At 42.5% G+C, this 16,946-nt stretch overlaps 2 protein-coding genes across 2 annotated transcripts; one reads left to right on the forward strand and one right to left on the reverse strand.

Moving 5' to 3' along the window:
• Positions 1 to 1,371: 1,371 nt before the first annotated feature.
• Positions 1,372 to 7,513, reverse strand: spice1 (spindle and centriole associated protein 1). Its single transcript, XM_055037177.1, has 18 exons — positions 7,433 to 7,513; positions 7,222 to 7,336; positions 6,764 to 6,811; positions 6,220 to 6,360; positions 6,026 to 6,128; positions 5,811 to 5,929; positions 5,646 to 5,728; positions 5,035 to 5,165; positions 4,834 to 4,959; positions 4,431 to 4,705; positions 3,874 to 4,005; positions 3,629 to 3,764; positions 3,453 to 3,548; positions 3,014 to 3,375; positions 2,599 to 2,776; positions 2,460 to 2,523; positions 2,322 to 2,382; positions 1,372 to 2,236 (listed from the first exon to the last, which is right to left on the reverse strand). The coding sequence occupies exons 2-18, from the start codon at positions 7,315 to 7,317 to the stop codon at positions 2,177 to 2,179; spliced, it is 2,211 nt and encodes a 736-aa protein (XP_054893152.1). The 5' UTR covers positions 7,318 to 7,336; positions 7,433 to 7,513; the 3' UTR covers positions 1,372 to 2,176.
• Positions 7,514 to 9,060: 1,547 nt separating this feature from the next.
• LOC129364556 (protein shisa-2) lies at positions 9,061 to 16,827 on the forward strand. The gene is made up of 2 exons (XM_055037248.1): positions 9,061 to 9,938; positions 15,685 to 16,827. The coding sequence occupies exons 1-2, from the start codon at positions 9,635 to 9,637 to the stop codon at positions 16,254 to 16,256; spliced, it is 876 nt and encodes a 291-aa protein (XP_054893223.1). The 5' UTR covers positions 9,061 to 9,634; the 3' UTR covers positions 16,257 to 16,827.
• The last annotated feature ends 119 nt before the right edge of the window (positions 16,828 to 16,946 follow it).

Consider the following 16,946-nt stretch of genomic DNA (forward strand, 5'->3'; position numbering starts at 1 on the left):
CCCATAGTTTTATAACGGCGTCTATAAATTCAGCGTAATCCATCCCACAAGACTGATATCCCCTCCACCACATTCACTATAACTCAACTTTTGTGAGAATATTAGGAGTTTACCCAACGTGCTAAATGGAAGCAGGAAGGTTGCGGTCACATGGGAACTTCCCCTGCAGTGGAGGAAAATGCATTGAGGGGCACTGGGCTAAGGTTAATCCCCATTCACCCGCTCTTTCACCCAGCCTGCCCGGGGCATAATGAGCACTGCCCACCTCCCACTGCGTCACTGCTGTGACCTCTGCCCCCAGGTTCATGGCCGCCATTGCCGTCCTCCTGTCATTATCTGCAATATTTACTTCTTTTAATTTCCCCCACTGGACATCATCGTCATTATCTCCACAGATCGAAAGATTCGGCATGAAACTCTTTTCACATCTCCCTGTGTCAACCTAAAACAGTAAAACGAAGCTGAGACAAGTGGAAGCCAGCCAGGGTGTGGTGATGTTTTAAGGAAACTTTGATTCAGTTAAAGAGAACCAGCATCTCTTACGTTCTGTCTGAACTGCTTGTTGAAATTATGATTTTTTTCATGTTCTGGAAAATAAAAAAGAAAAGTTACACTTGATATAATATGTTACTTTTCTAAAGTGTTTCCACAGCTTAACACCTTGTAGGAACCCTAGTTATAAGCACTAAACGCCTTCTTTTAATCGCAGACTGCAGAATAAGCTGTTTAGTGAATAACAAATTACAGTTCGAGTCCTTTTGAGCACTAATAACTTTGCTGTTTTGAAGCTCTTTATTCACAGTTGGAGGATTATATGCCAATGGTCACCAGAAGTTTCATCTTCAAATTGAATTTCGTTTTGAGTCTGCAGTGCCACCTGCTGACAGCAAATTGAGCTGCACCTCTTCACCCTGAACATACAAAAAATGAGTTGAATCATCAACCAAAGACAAAGTGGATCAACAGAAAATGCTCAAATGAACTGTAAAAGAGAACAAGTAGTGATTACAATAAATCATTCACTGGTTGTTGGCTCGGTCTGACACAACAGGCTAACCTTCAGCGCCATTGTTACAACCTCAAAGTATTTTATGTCATGAATTTTATGCAGTTGAATGTTTCCACATGCTGCTGATCGTGGAACTAGTTCCTGAGTCACCACAGCAGCAAAGGTCAATTTTGGTTTTTAGTACCTGGAGAAACAGATCAGATCTATTTTCAAATCTAGAAGAATTAGGTTAGTAGAATCTGGACTACAATGATTAGGAGACTTGTGAAATCAGATGTTGTAATATTTTATACCTTTATTGTCTAAACCACATTCATGTCTGTAAAAATCCCAAATCTGAGAGCAAAAAAAAAAAAAAAAAAAAGAAAAAAAAAAAAACTTCATTCAGTAAACTGGGTGGACTGGACAAATCACATAAAAACTTTGTGACAAATAATAAAGTCAAGGAAAAGTCACCTAAATATAACCCCCCAAAAAACAACTGGTCTCCAGAAATGATTCATTGTATCCTTTGAAAAGCGTAATAAAGAACAGAGTCTGGAAACTCAAACCTCTGTCCAGACTTACTTCACAGTTTTCCATACTTACAAAGTTGGAAAATGATCTAATTAAATTTCCACAATTTTAAAGACTTTATGGGGGGAAAAAATACACATTTCTTAGAGAGCTTGAGAACAAATTCTAATAAAAGACTGTGGTTGGAAACCAATGACAAAAGTTCAGTGGTAATGGATAAAGCACCTTTGCAAGACGTGCTAGATAAACTTAATCAAACCACCGTGAAGCAGCTATTTAATCCTCATGACTTTGATCAGTTAGCTTTAACTAAATCATTTTTGCAAGATAATTGTGTTGATGATTGTAAATATTGAACACAGTCAAATTAAAAAGCAGTAAGAACGTAACAACAGATTGTTGAGTGGAAAAATGGTCTAAATTTAAACAGAAATCACAGTCCGGCTTCATGTCATTCATACATGTTTACTTCAGTTTTACTGCTATGTAACAGTCAGGCTGCTCAATTACCTCTGGTAAAAAATAAAATAAAATAAAAAGATGTGAACTTCCCTGAAAATAAAACTTTTTATACAGCCAACATGTAAACTGCAGGAATGAAAAATGCACTACAGCTATTTGGTTGAAAACCAGAAAGTCTTTTCCCTCGTGTCATCTGGTGTGAGCGACCAGAGAAAACCATCCTTCTCGTTCTCGCCGTTTCTCGTTTTGCTGAGAAAAAAGAAAAAAAGTAAGTTCATCTAACAGCATCACCGTTTGAGAATGTGGATATAATGTAACGTTTATCAGTCTGCACCTTTATTTCTCCAGTCTTGCTCTCAAAACTCAAACTGTTGGATGCATCAGAACCAGCATATCTGCAGGAAATATGGCAGTGAATCATGCTGCATGCATACAAGGTGCAGATTTCCTCTAAAACTGCTCAGCCACTCACTGTTGATGAGACCCAGACTCCCTTTCAGGCGGCAGCACCGACTCCTCTGAGGTCTGTCCTTCAGCTGAAAATCAAACTCTTCTTTTAATTCTTTAAAATGAAGAGTCGCAGAGCAGCACGCTTCATTCACTCATCGTACCTGCTGCGTTCGGGCTGACGGCTGAGGACGGGATGGGGGAGACGGATGGGGAGATTCTGAGCGAAGCGCTTTGCTTCTGCTGCTCGATCAGGTCCAGCAGTCGACTCCTGGCTGCCGCACTCTGCCTGTTAAGCTCCAGGAGGCGCTGTTCCACGCTCGGCGTGCTGGAGGACGCTGCCTGAACAGATTGTCATGGTACATTTTAACATTCATATTCTTTACCTTTCATGGATTCAAATGCCCAGAGCTCTTTCTCATGTTTAAGGCAGTATTTGAAGATAAATATAGGCTTTAGAATCAAAACCTGCACACGTACGACAGCAGATAAGAAAGAAGGGATGCAAAATCGGATGAACTTTGCTAATTTCCTCTTGAAGGCATCAGTAGCAAATCAACGATCAATCAAACTTCTGACCTGAGAAGCTGATGATGTTCCCTCTGGAGATTGAAGATGCTGGCCGGTAATCTTCCTCTCTCCAGTGCCGCTGGCTGGACTGGACTTGCTCCGCTCGTTGCAGCTGTCGGCCAATTCTGCGTCCCTTGACCCGAGGCTCTTTGCCTGGCTGAGCTGAGCCTTCATCAGGTCGTTCTGCCTTTTCAGCTCAGCGATCTCAGCCAGCATGGCTTTAGGGGACGGAAGGAGGACGGGCTGATTAGAGGGCAGAGACGATGAGGAGACAGACTGACGTCTCGAGAGAGCGGAGGTGGAGACGTTTTCACAGGAACGCTGGGAGTCTGACGGGGAAAGGCGTCGCTGCAGAGGTAACGCATGACCTCCTGGAGAAGAAGGGAAGAAAAAAAATTTGCCATTTTTTTATTAGAAAAATGACAAATTAATGTTTCCAGAAACTCACCAGGACTTTGTTGCCAGTTGTCACATTGTTGAGGTGGGGAAAGGAGGAAGGCAGGAGAAACTCTAGTTTGTGTTTTCTCACTAGAAGACTGGCAAACTGCACACCAATAATTCATTATCAACGCCTTACAATCAAATTACAGCAAATCTGCACAACCAAATTCATCTGATCCATACCACAAGACTGGGACTCTCTTCCTTTAGAGACTCTGCTTGGTTTTGTCTGTTCTCCCAATATTCCCACTTCACTCATCAAAAGGACCACAGAATCCAGCTTCTGCTCCAGCTCTGTTATCCGCTGCAGAAGCCCTGCCTGGGCAGTTCAACAACAGGCAGAAAGAATGACTAAATATTAAGAAATGACATCTTATCTGAATGCCATGATTTATCACTCCAGACAGGAAACCAACACTCAGCCTCACCTGCATGGTGGCGCCCTCTTCTCTCAGGGTCATGGTTTCAGCTGTTAGAGCATCCATAAGCCCTCGCTGCTCCTTCAGCTCCTCCTGCAGTCGCCGGCGTTCCTCAGCTTCTTCCTGAGCTTTGTCTTCTCTCTAACAGAAAGGAGGCAGAGAAGGAAATAATGAAAGATTGAACATGTGGAATCTGACAATAATTAGTCACCGTTTCCTCAAATCTGCTTTTTATGGCAGTCTGGTCAAAAGAAAAAAAAAACTGCAAGACTTGACACTGGGGCAGAGATTCACTTTGAAGCAGAACCACAACCCTGAAATCACTTTGCATCACTCTATTACATGCCATGACAATATCATCTTTGAGGTTGTTTTTTTTTTTGCACCACTCTCTCTGTTTTCCCATTATGACATTATTGCCACCAATTTGTCTGAGCTTTAGAACCTCGACCACTTTGATTTATATCAGGTGTGGGAAAATAAAATGACAGACAAAAACTGATTTTAATGAAAAAAATCAAATAATTCAAGATTCAAATTGTTTAATAAGTCCACAATAAAAATACCTTTCTGATGAGCTGGACTAAGCGTCCAATCGTGGAGACCAAGGCAACAGAGAATCCGGTAAGACCTTGTCTTCCATAGGGTTCTGGACTCCCTGTTGATTCTGGTGCTGTGTCAGAACTCATAGTGTCCAAGTCCGCCTTGACTTGGCCCAACATGTCCTGCAGCAGGCCCAGGCTGGACTGGTCTCCACTAAGAGACGCAACTGAGGAGCCATCCAGCTCCAAGGCCCGACAGACGCCCTTCCTGGTCTTCTCAGTGTGTTTTCTTGTTCTTCCTGAGAAAAATTTCAAATGTGGGATTTTTTTTTTTTTGAAACACTAGAATTCAATAATTGAATGATTGATTCATTCAAGGTAAAATAAATGACTAAATAATAGAAAATTAGCTTCTTGCAGATATTACCTGACTGGTGTGAAGGCAGTTCAGGATTCAGGACTTGAGAAACCAGGACAGAAGCCTCTTCCTCGTTTTCATCTGATGGACGCCGTTTGGTCAGAAAACGCTTAATAGCTGCCGTGGCGTTGAGAGCTGGAATGAAAAAGGGTGGATGAGTCTTTCTCTCAAGCTTCAGACTATTAAACAGAACATCTGAATGAAGCTTACCAGTCGGGTCAGGTGCTCTGCCTGATCTGATGGGCGTCACAGGGATGTTTTCTTTATCATGAGACCCGAGACGATGACCTTTTTGCTTCTGTGTCACTCTGGTCTGAGTTTTTGTTTTCCTTATATTTGTTCTGCAAACACAGTAATTGTGCAGTCACTGACATTAACATTGTTACATTTCTAAAGCTGTTTTTTCATTTGTGAATTGGTAACACAACAACCACTAAGGATGACTTAGAAAAAAAAAAGAATTGGGCAGAAAAGTTTGAATTCATTATGAATTTTCTTTTTTAATCCAGTGTTAAATATATACAAGAAGCTTAATCTCATTAACAAAAACAATCCTTTCACATTCCTAGAAGAGTTAATGCTAAATAGCTGCTTTAACAGAGCTTTAATTGCACAGGTTTTAGAATTGGCTCTTTAGAAAGAGAATCACTCAGATTTGAGCCATGGAAAAAGGATTTGAACAACAATATTTCAGAAGGTGGAAAGGTTAAGAATAAGATGAATTAAACCCAAGTTTAGTAATAATCATGCAGATGAGGATGTGACCCTCCGACTGCAGTCCTTTAATAATAACAATAAGCTGTTAGCGAATGGATTAATACCTTCTGATGAAACAACTCCCTGAACTGCTTGACAGATCCTCATCTCTGAGATCTTCTCTGGAAACGTCTACTTCATTAAGTGCCTGGGAAAAACATTTTTGACTATAAAAATGCCATTATAATCTCTTAGGAAAATTTAAAAGATAAAGTGTCATCATTTCATACCTCTTGATCCATTATGGATTGGCTGAGGAGGGACAGTTGGGTTGGAGGATCAGGTCTCTGGAGAACAGGCAGTTCTGCGTCAGAGTCACAGTTTGGAGCCACAGTCACACTGGGGTGCCCTGCAGATGTACACATGCAGCAGAAAGAGGTATCTAAAGAGACAATATTCTAGAAGCAAATGAGTATAATCTCAGAGTTCATGTAGAAACATTCACCAGTCTGCCTCCGTGGAGCATCTCCAAACAAGTCCTTGACCACAGCCAAGGCTCTGTCAGACTGGGCCAGCGCATCATGCAGCAGCGGCTGCTCAGAGAAAACCTGCAGCAACACATCACCATTCCTCCAGTGAACTGTGCTTGAAACTGTGTGGAAAACTAAAAAAGAAATCCAGATTATTCATTTCACACACATCTCTGATGATGCTGAGGCTGGTGTAGTTCAGGCCCGGGGAGCTGCCGGCATGTCTGAGACGACGTTTCAGGGCTTTCTCTCTGAGCTCCCAGTGAGCCGCAGCTTTATTGTGAGACTTGTGGATCTCATGTCGATGATACTGAAGCGGAGAAAAAAAAAAGAGTCACATCCAGATGTGCAAGCCTGATTGAGATCTATCCATACAGACTCCATGTTGCGGCTGCAGCCAGAAGTGAATCTACTAAATACTGACTTGTGCACTTACTGATTTTCTTTAAAATATTTTTATTTAATTGTCATTAGTTTTAAAGAAATCGGTTTTCACATTGCCATTAAATGTGAAAAAAAAGATTGATTTCTACAAGCAATAAAAGAGCAAAACATCCAAGGTGTGAATACTTTTTATATGCACCGTAACCAAGGAAGAAGTCCTTTATGCAACTGAACCACATATCAAACAAGGCGACCAGATTCTTATGTACATAATTCACACTTTGACATTTTCCCCCCCTAAAAAAGTTGTTATTAATAAAAGATCTTACCAGCTCAGCAGGACTCAGCTTGTGCACAGAGAGGTCATTGACAGTGCTCTGAAACAAAAAGATCAGTGATTAGATTTTAAAATAAAGTCGTTCAGCAAAATATGAAAATAAAAGCATGATTGTAGGTCTTGATGATATTAGTGCAACTAAAGTTGTGAGGTTCTACATATCCAGTGATAAAAAAGGATCACATCCTGAGAACTAAACCTAAGCTCAGGTATATTTAAAAAAGGGTCTGGTATAAAACTCCCACCTGCTACATCTGAGTTTCTAAAAAAACTCACTTAGTAGGATTATTATTATTAAAACAGTCATGTATCCCAAAACAAGAATGATGCTAAGAAAATCAGCCTGAATCTGCATCTAAATGACTATCCTCTCGTTTTCAGAGAGGGCTCAAAGCGAACACAAGTTGATGCCTTTAATCTCTAATTAATTAAATAATCCGTGCTTCTTACCACCCAGTCTTTCTTAGGAGCTGCTGCTTTCTTAGGGCGAATGAATCTTTTCCCTTTGGCTTGCTGCTGCTGCTGCCGCCCGGTTCTCAAAAGCATCGCTCAGGCAGTAAATTAGCTGAGAAACGTTTAAAAAACACACACACAAACCTTCCACTGCTTTAAACTTCTGCTTCGGGCTTCAGGGCAAATTAAACCTAGAAAAAAAACTTACATTAGAGGAACAATAAGCAGGAAAAGGAGATTTTACGGGGATATCAGCACAACAGAAAAGCTAACAGTCGATACAGTTTTTAAACTGTCGCGCGACACTTCCTGTGCTGTTACCACGGGATACCCTTGCTTCCTCCTCTGATCGCAGAACAAACTTAAAGGTTCACTACCGCCACCAACCGGCCTGACTGATGGACTGCATGGATGATTTATTCTTGAACTAAACACTTTTCACTATAGTCACAAACATAGAGCCGTATAATAAGTGAAAATATAGAAATAATCTGTTTGCAACACTACGAAAGAAGAAACGCACATAGGCATCAAAAACAATACCTGAACTATGACCCCACATCACAAAAATGGAATGAGTGAATTATAACATTTAAACTATAATTTTTGAAAATGTTGCAGAATAAAGGTACATTGTTGACTTGCAGGCACGTTTTACTAGTCTTAAAAAAGCTGTTAGATCCGGACAAAAGTTTCAAATGTTCACAGCTAACCTCAGTCTATTCTTCACTGCCCCTATGTTAACAAGGATTAAGAGCAAAAGTGTGAATGCAGGTCAACACCACTAGATGGAAATGTTTCTGCTAATATTAATATGTGTGCTGAGAAAAAGAAAAAGAAAGAGCTGCAATGAGATGCCCCAAAAAAGTCTTTGCCTGCATAGCACTACGTAATGTTGCAACATTTATGTCATACGTATGCAATATGATGGTGTACATTTGTGTTCAGACCCTTTATACTCTGTTACTTCTTAATAACTTCCAGTAACTGTGCAACAAGTATGCAGCAGATAAGAAATCTGTTTTGCATTTGTTACTTATTGTGAGGCACATTTAGCTCTCTGTGTCTTGCTCTTATAATTAACATGATTGTTGCTTTAATTATTTAGGTCTGCTTTGTTTTGTAAAGCAGGAGTTGTCATTTCACTTGTTCTTCTAGCTATGACATTAATTCATTGATTCAATCATTTCAATTAAACAACAGGAAGAATATCTCATTGGCCTGCTGTTGAAGAGCAGATATTTCCTAACACTGCAGTGCATCTAACCCAGCAAATTTGTCAGCTAAATTATAGACTAATCTCACGGCTCAATTTACAAATGCATCTTAGGAAATAAGAATATAACCGAAAAAGTTATTCTATGTTATTATGACTTACAGCTAATGGAAACCCAAAGTCAGTTTCTCATGAAGGGCAGAATATTAAATAAATAAATAAAACAGATGGATAAATTGGTCTACAGAAAAGCTTATGTTCTGTATAACATCTGTATTGATTGCTTGGTTGGGGCTCCTTTTGCATAAAATACTGCATCAAGAAGAAACAGTGCTTGGAGATGCTGCGTTGAATGCTTTGCCTCACCTTTTTCACTCACCCATCTTTTCCGACATTTTTTTTCTTCCACTAAACTTTCCATTACGGTAGTGTTTCAAGAACTGCAATTAATCTGGCTGCGTGTGCACTTTGAAGGTCCTCAGCAGGAAGTTGTACGAACCAGTTTCTAACTTGACGTGATTCATTCAAAGAATTCGTAAGGTGTTTCATTTGCATCTGTCTTCTTTTACGCCCCTCTCGCTCCAGCGAAACTAAGGCAGACTCTGCCCAGCGCAGTTCAATAAGGCAGCAGCAACACACGCACACACACATACCACGTACAGTTTTGGCAGACCGACTTTTGACTTTAAACAATGCAGAAGACTTCTGAAAAGTTGAAAACTGCATCTTTAGGCACGGGACTGACTGGGGCAGCAGCTGTGCGCCCACGGATCGGGGTTCATGTGTTGGTTGCCCTGCATTCCTAAGGAAGGTCGCCTGAAGAGCTCGGAGAAGACACGAACAGCCGGACTGCGTTGCCAATAAGGGAAATTCATTCATCTTTAATGAATATTGCATTAACCACCGCTGGGATATTATTTTAACTCTCTTTTTAGGCCAGATTTAAAGCTTAAGGCGCCACTGGTTGCAGTTTGGAACCTACTTTTGGAGTCGTTGGCTGTGTTTTACGCACGGGATTTTCTCAACAAATGACCACCTGTGATTGCTCCTCAACTGTCTTCCTTCATCCTCTCAGGTCTTTTTTCCACTCTGACCCAAATCATCATCATCACCATCATCCGCTACACCGGCTTTGACGCAGGAGACTAAAAGGCGTCCCTCCGTGCATCCAAACGCACCGGCGTGTGGCTGAGAATGCGTGAAGGAGGTTTCCCGATGTCCGTCTCCGTGGTTATGACTCTGCTCTTGGTCGTTATAGACGTGAAGGCCAGCGGGGAATACTGTCACGGGTGGCGGGACTCGCAGGGGACGTGGAAAGACGGGTTCCAGTGCCCGGAGAAGATCGACGGGGAGGACGCGATCATCTGCTGCGGGAAGTGCGAGCTGCGATACTGCTGCGCCAGCACGGACGCGCGGCTGGATCAGGGCAGCTGCGAGAACGACAAGCAAGCTGAGGTACCGGGAACGGAGAGCAAAGAGGACAAGGACTCCCGTGCAGGTAGGGAAGCACAACCAGCGGCGGTTCTGTCATGAATGGTGGCCCGGGCGAGCCCTTTCATTTCCCCCCAATCTAATCCACTTCATTCTTGACCACTCTCAATAGTCGTGGTTCACTTTTGCCTCAATGTTAAACAATCCTAATGCGGTGAAATCATAAGAAATGGCCCTACAGCTTTGGAATATAACACCAAATTATTGGCTGTAATTCAAATACCAGCATCAGTAGCAATAGCTGCTCTTACTGTCCCTTAGTGTCCAGCAATAAAGTCTTACAGTTCATACACCTATGAACTGTAGGAGGCATCGTTCTCTCTGAATAGAAAGAAAGGCCTCCTGAAAGCAGAGTTGGCAGTTTTATTACGCCCCACTGAACATGCAGCCCTTGGCAGAAAGCCCTAACACTTATGTCAAAACCAGCCGCAGTCCATAACTTCTACTATTACAGCCTAGCAATTCTCATTCACAACAAGTGGATGAGAATTGAATTGAATTTTTGTGGATCCTAAAAACTAAACAAAGGATGTTGAACATAACAGTTGGTTTAGCATGTTCTTAAATTGTTGGAGGATTTTGAACTTTTTCGGAGTCTCTGAGACGAGGCTGTTTTACTCATTAACTGCTTTACTGTAAAGTGACTCAGTGGTGATTATGGCAGGAATAGATGCCAGTAAAAGTGACCCGCTTGTCAGAGGAGATGCTTCTAAAAACCAAGCCGAACAAAACCGTTTTCTTTTTGTAACTTACAAGAAACACTGGGAACTGGAAAAATATTCTTCAATAAATATTTAAAATATAATTAAAACAAAAATAAAGTATTAGAACATTATTACATTGAAAGAATTGATCAAATAAGAACTTTCTATTTATTGATGCTATTTATTAGAGTTCTATGTAAATAATCACATTAAGAAGCATTTATGTGAGCCACTATTGTGGTACTTTTAGCTCTCCATACCATCATCTCTCCAACAGATATATATATATTTTGCCTCTTAGCTTCCCCTCTGAAGTGTGTCCCTCTGGGCAGAAAGCCTTATTGCCCATAATTAGGTTTATATTCATCCAAAAAAATTCCAGCCTAATATGAATGTTTTAATATTGTTGGTTGGACAACGTCATGAAAATCCTCCACTCAGGCTGTTTTGGGCTTGATCTTCAAATCTGAAAAGCATGGAGCTCCGGTTTTCCCCCTCCACTGACGTAGCATTGCGCACAGCAGCCATGGCTCTCTGTAAAAAGGACTCATCTGTTGCGACAGCTGCACAGGAGACAGCAGACTCCTCCAAAAACCAGTTAACAGCCCTCACAAATGGCAAATTGTGCCATGCCGCTGCACTTTATAAATAGCCGTGTTTGTTCTGTAACAGTGCAGAGTAGGGCCAGGCTCGAATCACGCTGTCCCCACGGGGATCAGATTTGGACTTGACCGGATCTTGGAGAGTGGCTTGCCCTGGGTGCTGACAGCACTGTTCATAAAGGAAGAAAAGAACACACACACACAAAAAAAGAAAAACTCAAATCATGTTATTTCCGTGTTCAACAACCCACCTCCCACCTACTGCGGTCTTTCTGGTGTCTGGGCTTTAGGAGATTCACTCTGAGGGGAATCTCCTGACATCCAGGGAGGAATAATTACCAAAAACAACAGCTAACCCTGTAGTTTTCAGCTTATGTTGCTGATTTGATGACAAAACAAACTCATTTCTCGTTACCAACATTCCCATGAGGTAATCTTTCATTAAGTCTTTGAACTTGCATTTTACCACTGAAAGGCATCAAGAAGTAAGACAGAAAAGGCTTACTTCTTGTTTTCGTCCTTGGTCTTCAAGCTGCAATGTAACCTGTCATTTGCAACTTCCATACCTTATCACTGCAGGGAGAGGAATACATTCCAGTCTGTGGCCTCCTGCCAGAATTACCTCAAAGTGGTTGGTTTTTCTCACCACCACTAGAGAGAACGCTATTTTCAAACAGGAAAACTTTGTTCACTTTGCGCTTTTTGCACATTTTTCACTTGCTTGTGGCCTATTCATCATTCCAGAATGATACAGTGGCAGGAAATTATTAATGTGCTCAACATGAGGGAACATGTGGTATTTAGGAACAAGAGAATCCCTGTGGGACGGCCTGAGGAGACAGAGGCTGGCCGGCCGGCCAGCCTCAAACAGACTCTGCCCCAAACAAGAGCTTAAAGGTGGAGGGGGTGGAGGGCTTTTAACTGCAGCGTGGCTGCCACAGCTCAGCGGCAGCAACAGGTGTGGACGAGTGACAGAAAACAATGGGGGAGCTTCGACCAGCATGTGCATGAAAACCAATTCTTGCTTCTTTTTTTTTTTTTATTCACTCAAAGCATGAAGGTAGGATTCAGGGAATCTGAATTGACACTAGAAACACAACAATTGTCTCAAAATTTAGCAATACATGAGACGTTAAAGCATTTAAATGCAGATCTAAGTCAGATTTTTAGCGAACCTTTCGGTTCCGTTTGTTCTCCAGCTGTTCAGGTGTACATTGCAATTCTTTAGTTAGATGATAAAGTTCAATGGTGGCTTGTAAAGGTTTTCATGTTATGATTCATGTGACTGACCAGTACAATTTAGTGTGAAATTGTGAGACTACAGGGGAAGAATATGTGGTTTTCTACTTTTGGTGATGAGCAGTGTTTGCTTTCTGACCTACAGTATTTTGCACGGAGACTTAAACGTTCTGATTTGATCTCAATTGGCACTTTTTCACAAAAGCCAGATATGTAGAAAATATTCTTGCACCTGAGCTGGTAGAGCTCCTCCAGATCTACCAGGGGCCTCCTGGGGTGCTTCTCTGACTTTTGCTTTTCTCACTTTAGGTGAATGTTCACGTCTTGGTAGGTTTGACGTTGTGTCGTTCTGATGAAGGGATGAACATCGCTCCCATTCCTGACCTTTCTGCTGTGTTGCTTGGTCTTCATGAAGGTGTTTGTGGACACCTTCAGATTTTCTTTATTTAAAACGGTCAAATCTTAATAGAACTCTAAAAGGCCATCATTGTAGCGTGGCAAAAGGTAAAACAAACAAAAAAAAGAACAAGGGTATAAGGATGTAAAACATTCATTTGAAGTAGATTTTTGATATAGGTATAATATTGTATCTCTAGTAAAATGAAAAATTTGTTTGCCCACCTATCCAGTTGTGACGGGGCTTTTGTTTGCATTTCTCACCACAATGCCAGACTGTATTTTATGGGCGATTGAGCAAGTAAAACTTGAAACTCGACTTTTTTTCTTCCTCCACCGTTGATTTAAAAGGTGATTTTAGAAAAAGTAGATCTGCAAGAAGGGATGAAATCACACACACACACAAAAAAGTTTTGAAGCACAGAGAACAGGGGGAGTGGAGGCATAAATGTTGAAACTGAAGCTGCGTTACTGCAGGGTAGGAAAGACTCTTGGAGATATCTCTGCTGCGAGGCTCGGAGCGAGGTGTGACACCACCAAATGCAAACGGGTCAAGGTCCAGTTTTCCTTCATGTTCCCGCGAATCTCCCTCCCACTCTGGAAAAGTATCATGCTGTAATCCTTTTAATGCCCTGCGACTTTTGATGAGCATTCTGAAAAAGTCAAACGGGTGCATTTCAAAAGAGCCCAGAGACAAAAGGAAACTGGAGCAGGCTGCCACCTTTTTCTCTCTCTCTCACTGGCCCACAGTTCTGCCTCCTAACAACGCTCAGCTACACCCTGTGGGAACAATAAGACTAAATTAATCACTTTAAATGTCACATGGACGTTATTGTGTTTGGAGGGAATGAATGGGTGCAGGAAACACCTCATGAGTGACATCATGTTATACGGCGTCTGGGCAAAATTCGCTCTCTCTGCACTTTCCCAATTTGTTGAAAAACTGGAGCGCTCTCGCTGATCAGGTTCCAAAGTTGTTCCTGGAGCGCTTCCTGCTCTCCTAACACATTAACACTCTAAAACTGAGGTTTTCGCATGTAAAACTGTCAAGACTTTCCATGTTCAACAACAGACTCCGATTGGCGGAGCTGTGAAAGCTCCGAGCATGATTTGCTGTTTTAACTTGAAAAAAAAACTTAAAAAAAAAAACTCAGAAAGGTCAGTGAGAAGGAACCGGCTTATTCCTCTGATTTACAGAGTGGAATAACTTCTCAATGCAACATTAAATCAGTCCACTTTAAAGCCTTTCTTTAAACTGATGCCAAGTGCTGCAGTTCAGCTAAAGTAACTTATTTTCATAAGCTTAGTCATAAATAGCTGAGGAAAAAGAGGGGTCACAAATATCCACTGGCAGCTGGGTTTAAGAACATTACCCAGTCCAACACACACACGCACACACACTGAATCTGTGGGCTGAAGGAGGCTGAGGACACAGCAGGGCGTGGAGGATTAAAACAGATCAGAACTGCTAATGAGAGCCTGAGAAACCCTGGGGACCCCAACAGCTCTCTGTCTTTTAATCTGCAACAAACACTTGCCTTGTCCAGTCTGTCGTTTTACTACCTTTACAAAGAGTTTTCATGCTTCTTAAACCTTTCCCACATTTTGTCAAGTTACAATCTCGGAAAATCTACATGCACGTTTTCAAAGCCCAAGGAACGGAGCAGACCCGACAGGGATAAAGTTGTGGCGAAGTTTGAAGAAGGATGAGGTTGTAAAACAGTGTCGTAACATTTAAACTTCTGGACTCTTTATTGTTACATCCATCATCCGAAAATAGAAAGAAGACCTACATGACAATGATGCACATAAACTACAAGATTAATAACTGGAGGGACTCATGGCAGCTGTGGAGGAGCAGCAAAGATCCACAGTTTTATGGTCTTTGTGAAAAAGCCTCAAAAATAAAATCCACTGGCGGCTTTGCTTAGAGAACACACAGAAAGCACGTGGAAGAAAGTTCTCTGGTCAAAAGTCGGACTTGTATGCAAAATGTCATGAGTAGAGAAAAACTAACACAACATATCCCCCCGTAGTGAAACATGGTGGCGGCGGTATCATTCTTTGTGAACAACTGAGGGGGATATATCAAATTATTTAATCCAAGAATGTAGAAAACTATGCAGCATTTTTATTGTTGGGGACAATATTTCAAACAAGTTCAAATTGTGCGAACGCTTTTGTAAAGGGCTGAATAGCGGGACTTTGTTCAAACTGTTTTTCTTTGAGGACACTCAAAAGTTGGGCCATCCAACACTCGAAGGTGCTTTCTTAAATACTGATGCCAGCAAATAGACTTGCATTAGTTCCACAGTGAAACACGGTGGTGGCATAGTCATGTTGTGGGAATGCTTTTTCATTAGCAGTGAGTGAAACAGAGGCTGAAAAACACAGTCAGAGATTCAATAGATCATGGGATGTAAAATATTCATGAGTCAGAATGGCCTAGTCAAAGTCAGAATTCAGTGGAGAAAAGCGGTGTTGCATCCAGGTTAATGGACCTGAGCTGTGTGACAAAGACTGGAATCGAGATGAGCAAAGCTGGTAGAGCCATACCACAAAGACGAGTATTGATCCAGAAAGCTGAATAAAAACACACCACACTTTTCAGATTTTTCCAAAACAAAACAAACATTTTGAAAACCATCCATTACTTTCCTTATGCATTATAAATTTGTGCTTTGTGTGGGTCTTTCCCATGAAATACTCAGATGTCTGTGGCAGTAATGTGAAACTGCTTTAGTTTTTATGTTAGAAGCCAGCTGAAACACTGTAAACTCTTGATTAATAATCCTGTGTCTCCTCCTTTCAGTGCCGATCTACGTGCCCTTCCTGATCGTGGGATCTGTGTTTGTGGCCTTCATCCTGGTGGGCTCTGTGGTCGCCGTGTGCTGCTGCCGCTGCCTCCGGCCGAAGCAGGAGCTCTCCTCAGCTGGCGCCTCAGGAAGCGGAAGCACCGGCGGCCGCCTCCTGGAAACCATCCCCATGATGGCGAGCAGCTCCAGGGGCTCGTCGTCCCGGCAGTCCAGCACGGCCACCTCGTCCAGCTCTTCGGCTCCGCCCGCCGGGGCCCGCGCCGGTCCCGGTCCCGCTCCTCGGATGCGGGCTCAGGCCTCCTGCTGTCTGCCCCCAGACGCCAGCGTCTTCGTCAACATGCCCACCAACTTCTCAGTTCTCAACTGCCAGCAGGCCACCCAGATCATGTCCCACCAGTCACAGTTCATGCACCCACAGTACATCGGCTACGCCCACCCTGTGTCCCCTACGGCGGCCTTTTTAGACCACAGTCAGGGGCCATACAGACCTCTCCAGTCCCCCTGTCCTCCTCCAACAGCAGGATCCAGCGCCACCAGTGACAACAAAGGCCCTCCAGTAACAGTGTGATGAGGATGGAGGTGAGGGGGGAGGGTGGCTTACTTGCAGACCACTCTGGATCTTGTTGGAGCATGGACGTCTGGGCTCACTTCCAAAGTGGAGAAAACAACAAAAAGAAAAGAAAAGAAATCAAGGAGTCCGGACTCACATGAAGGACTTTTTAAGCTGTTCCCAGTCTGGACCTGCCCTGCTATTGTGTGTTGGCGTTTCATATGATCTCTTGGCAAAGTGTCACCGAGCTAAGCTCAACCCGTGATGGGGGTTTATGGATCCATAAACAATTCTCCGCAAAACTGAATGTTTTAGGGTTTACCACGGGCCAGGTGGATAACGACGCACAGTTCAATGCAGTACAACACGCAGCTCAAATCGGACCTGCCTGCGTTTCTATGCACACGGGCCTGTGTGCAAAAGTGTGAAAAGAGATTTGCTGGCTTATATGTGCAGGAATGAGTGACGACTGTTTGATTTATAGCATGAAAAATGGATCTCTGAGCAGAAGAGAACAAGACCACATGTTTTGTTTAAGGCACCGTGCACATCTGTGGCCGCGAATAAATGCGAGTGAGTTTACACAATATGGTACAGTTTGTTTGTGTTGAAAGCGTGAGGAGAGAAAGCATGTGGACAGACGTTTAGTGTGAGCATGAAGCGTGGACGGATGTGGTCTTATGCGAGTAGCTGTGAGTGAACGGGGTG

Source organism: Poeciliopsis prolifica, unplaced genomic scaffold (assembly GCF_027474105.1).
Source record: "Poeciliopsis prolifica strain line A6 unplaced genomic scaffold, Auburn_PproV2 SCAFFOLD012, whole genome shotgun sequence".
Classification (NCBI taxonomy): domain Eukaryota; kingdom Metazoa; phylum Chordata; class Actinopteri; order Cyprinodontiformes; family Poeciliidae; genus Poeciliopsis; species Poeciliopsis prolifica.

Bases quoted from the DNA above. Each gene is read 5' to 3' on its own strand.
- spice1 (XM_055037177.1), bottom strand. From the start codon at position 7,317: ATGCTTTTGAGAACCGGGCGGCAGCAGCAGCAGCAAGCCAAAGGGAAA. The intron at 4,706-4,833 runs GTAATATCTGCA...AATTTTTCTCAG, and splicing joins ACTGCCTTCACACCAGTCAG to GAAGAACAAGAAAACACACT. The intron at 3,549-3,628 runs GTATGGATCAGA...ATTGGTGTGCAG, and splicing joins AAGAGAGTCCCAGTCTTGTG to TTTGCCAGTCTTCTAGTGAG.
- LOC129364556 (XM_055037248.1), top strand. From the start codon at position 9,635: ATGCGTGAAGGAGGTTTCCCGATGTCCGTCTCCGTGGTTATGACTCTG. The intron at 9,939-15,684 runs GTAGGGAAGCAC...TCCTCCTTTCAG, and splicing joins GGACAAGGACTCCCGTGCAG to TGCCGATCTACGTGCCCTTC.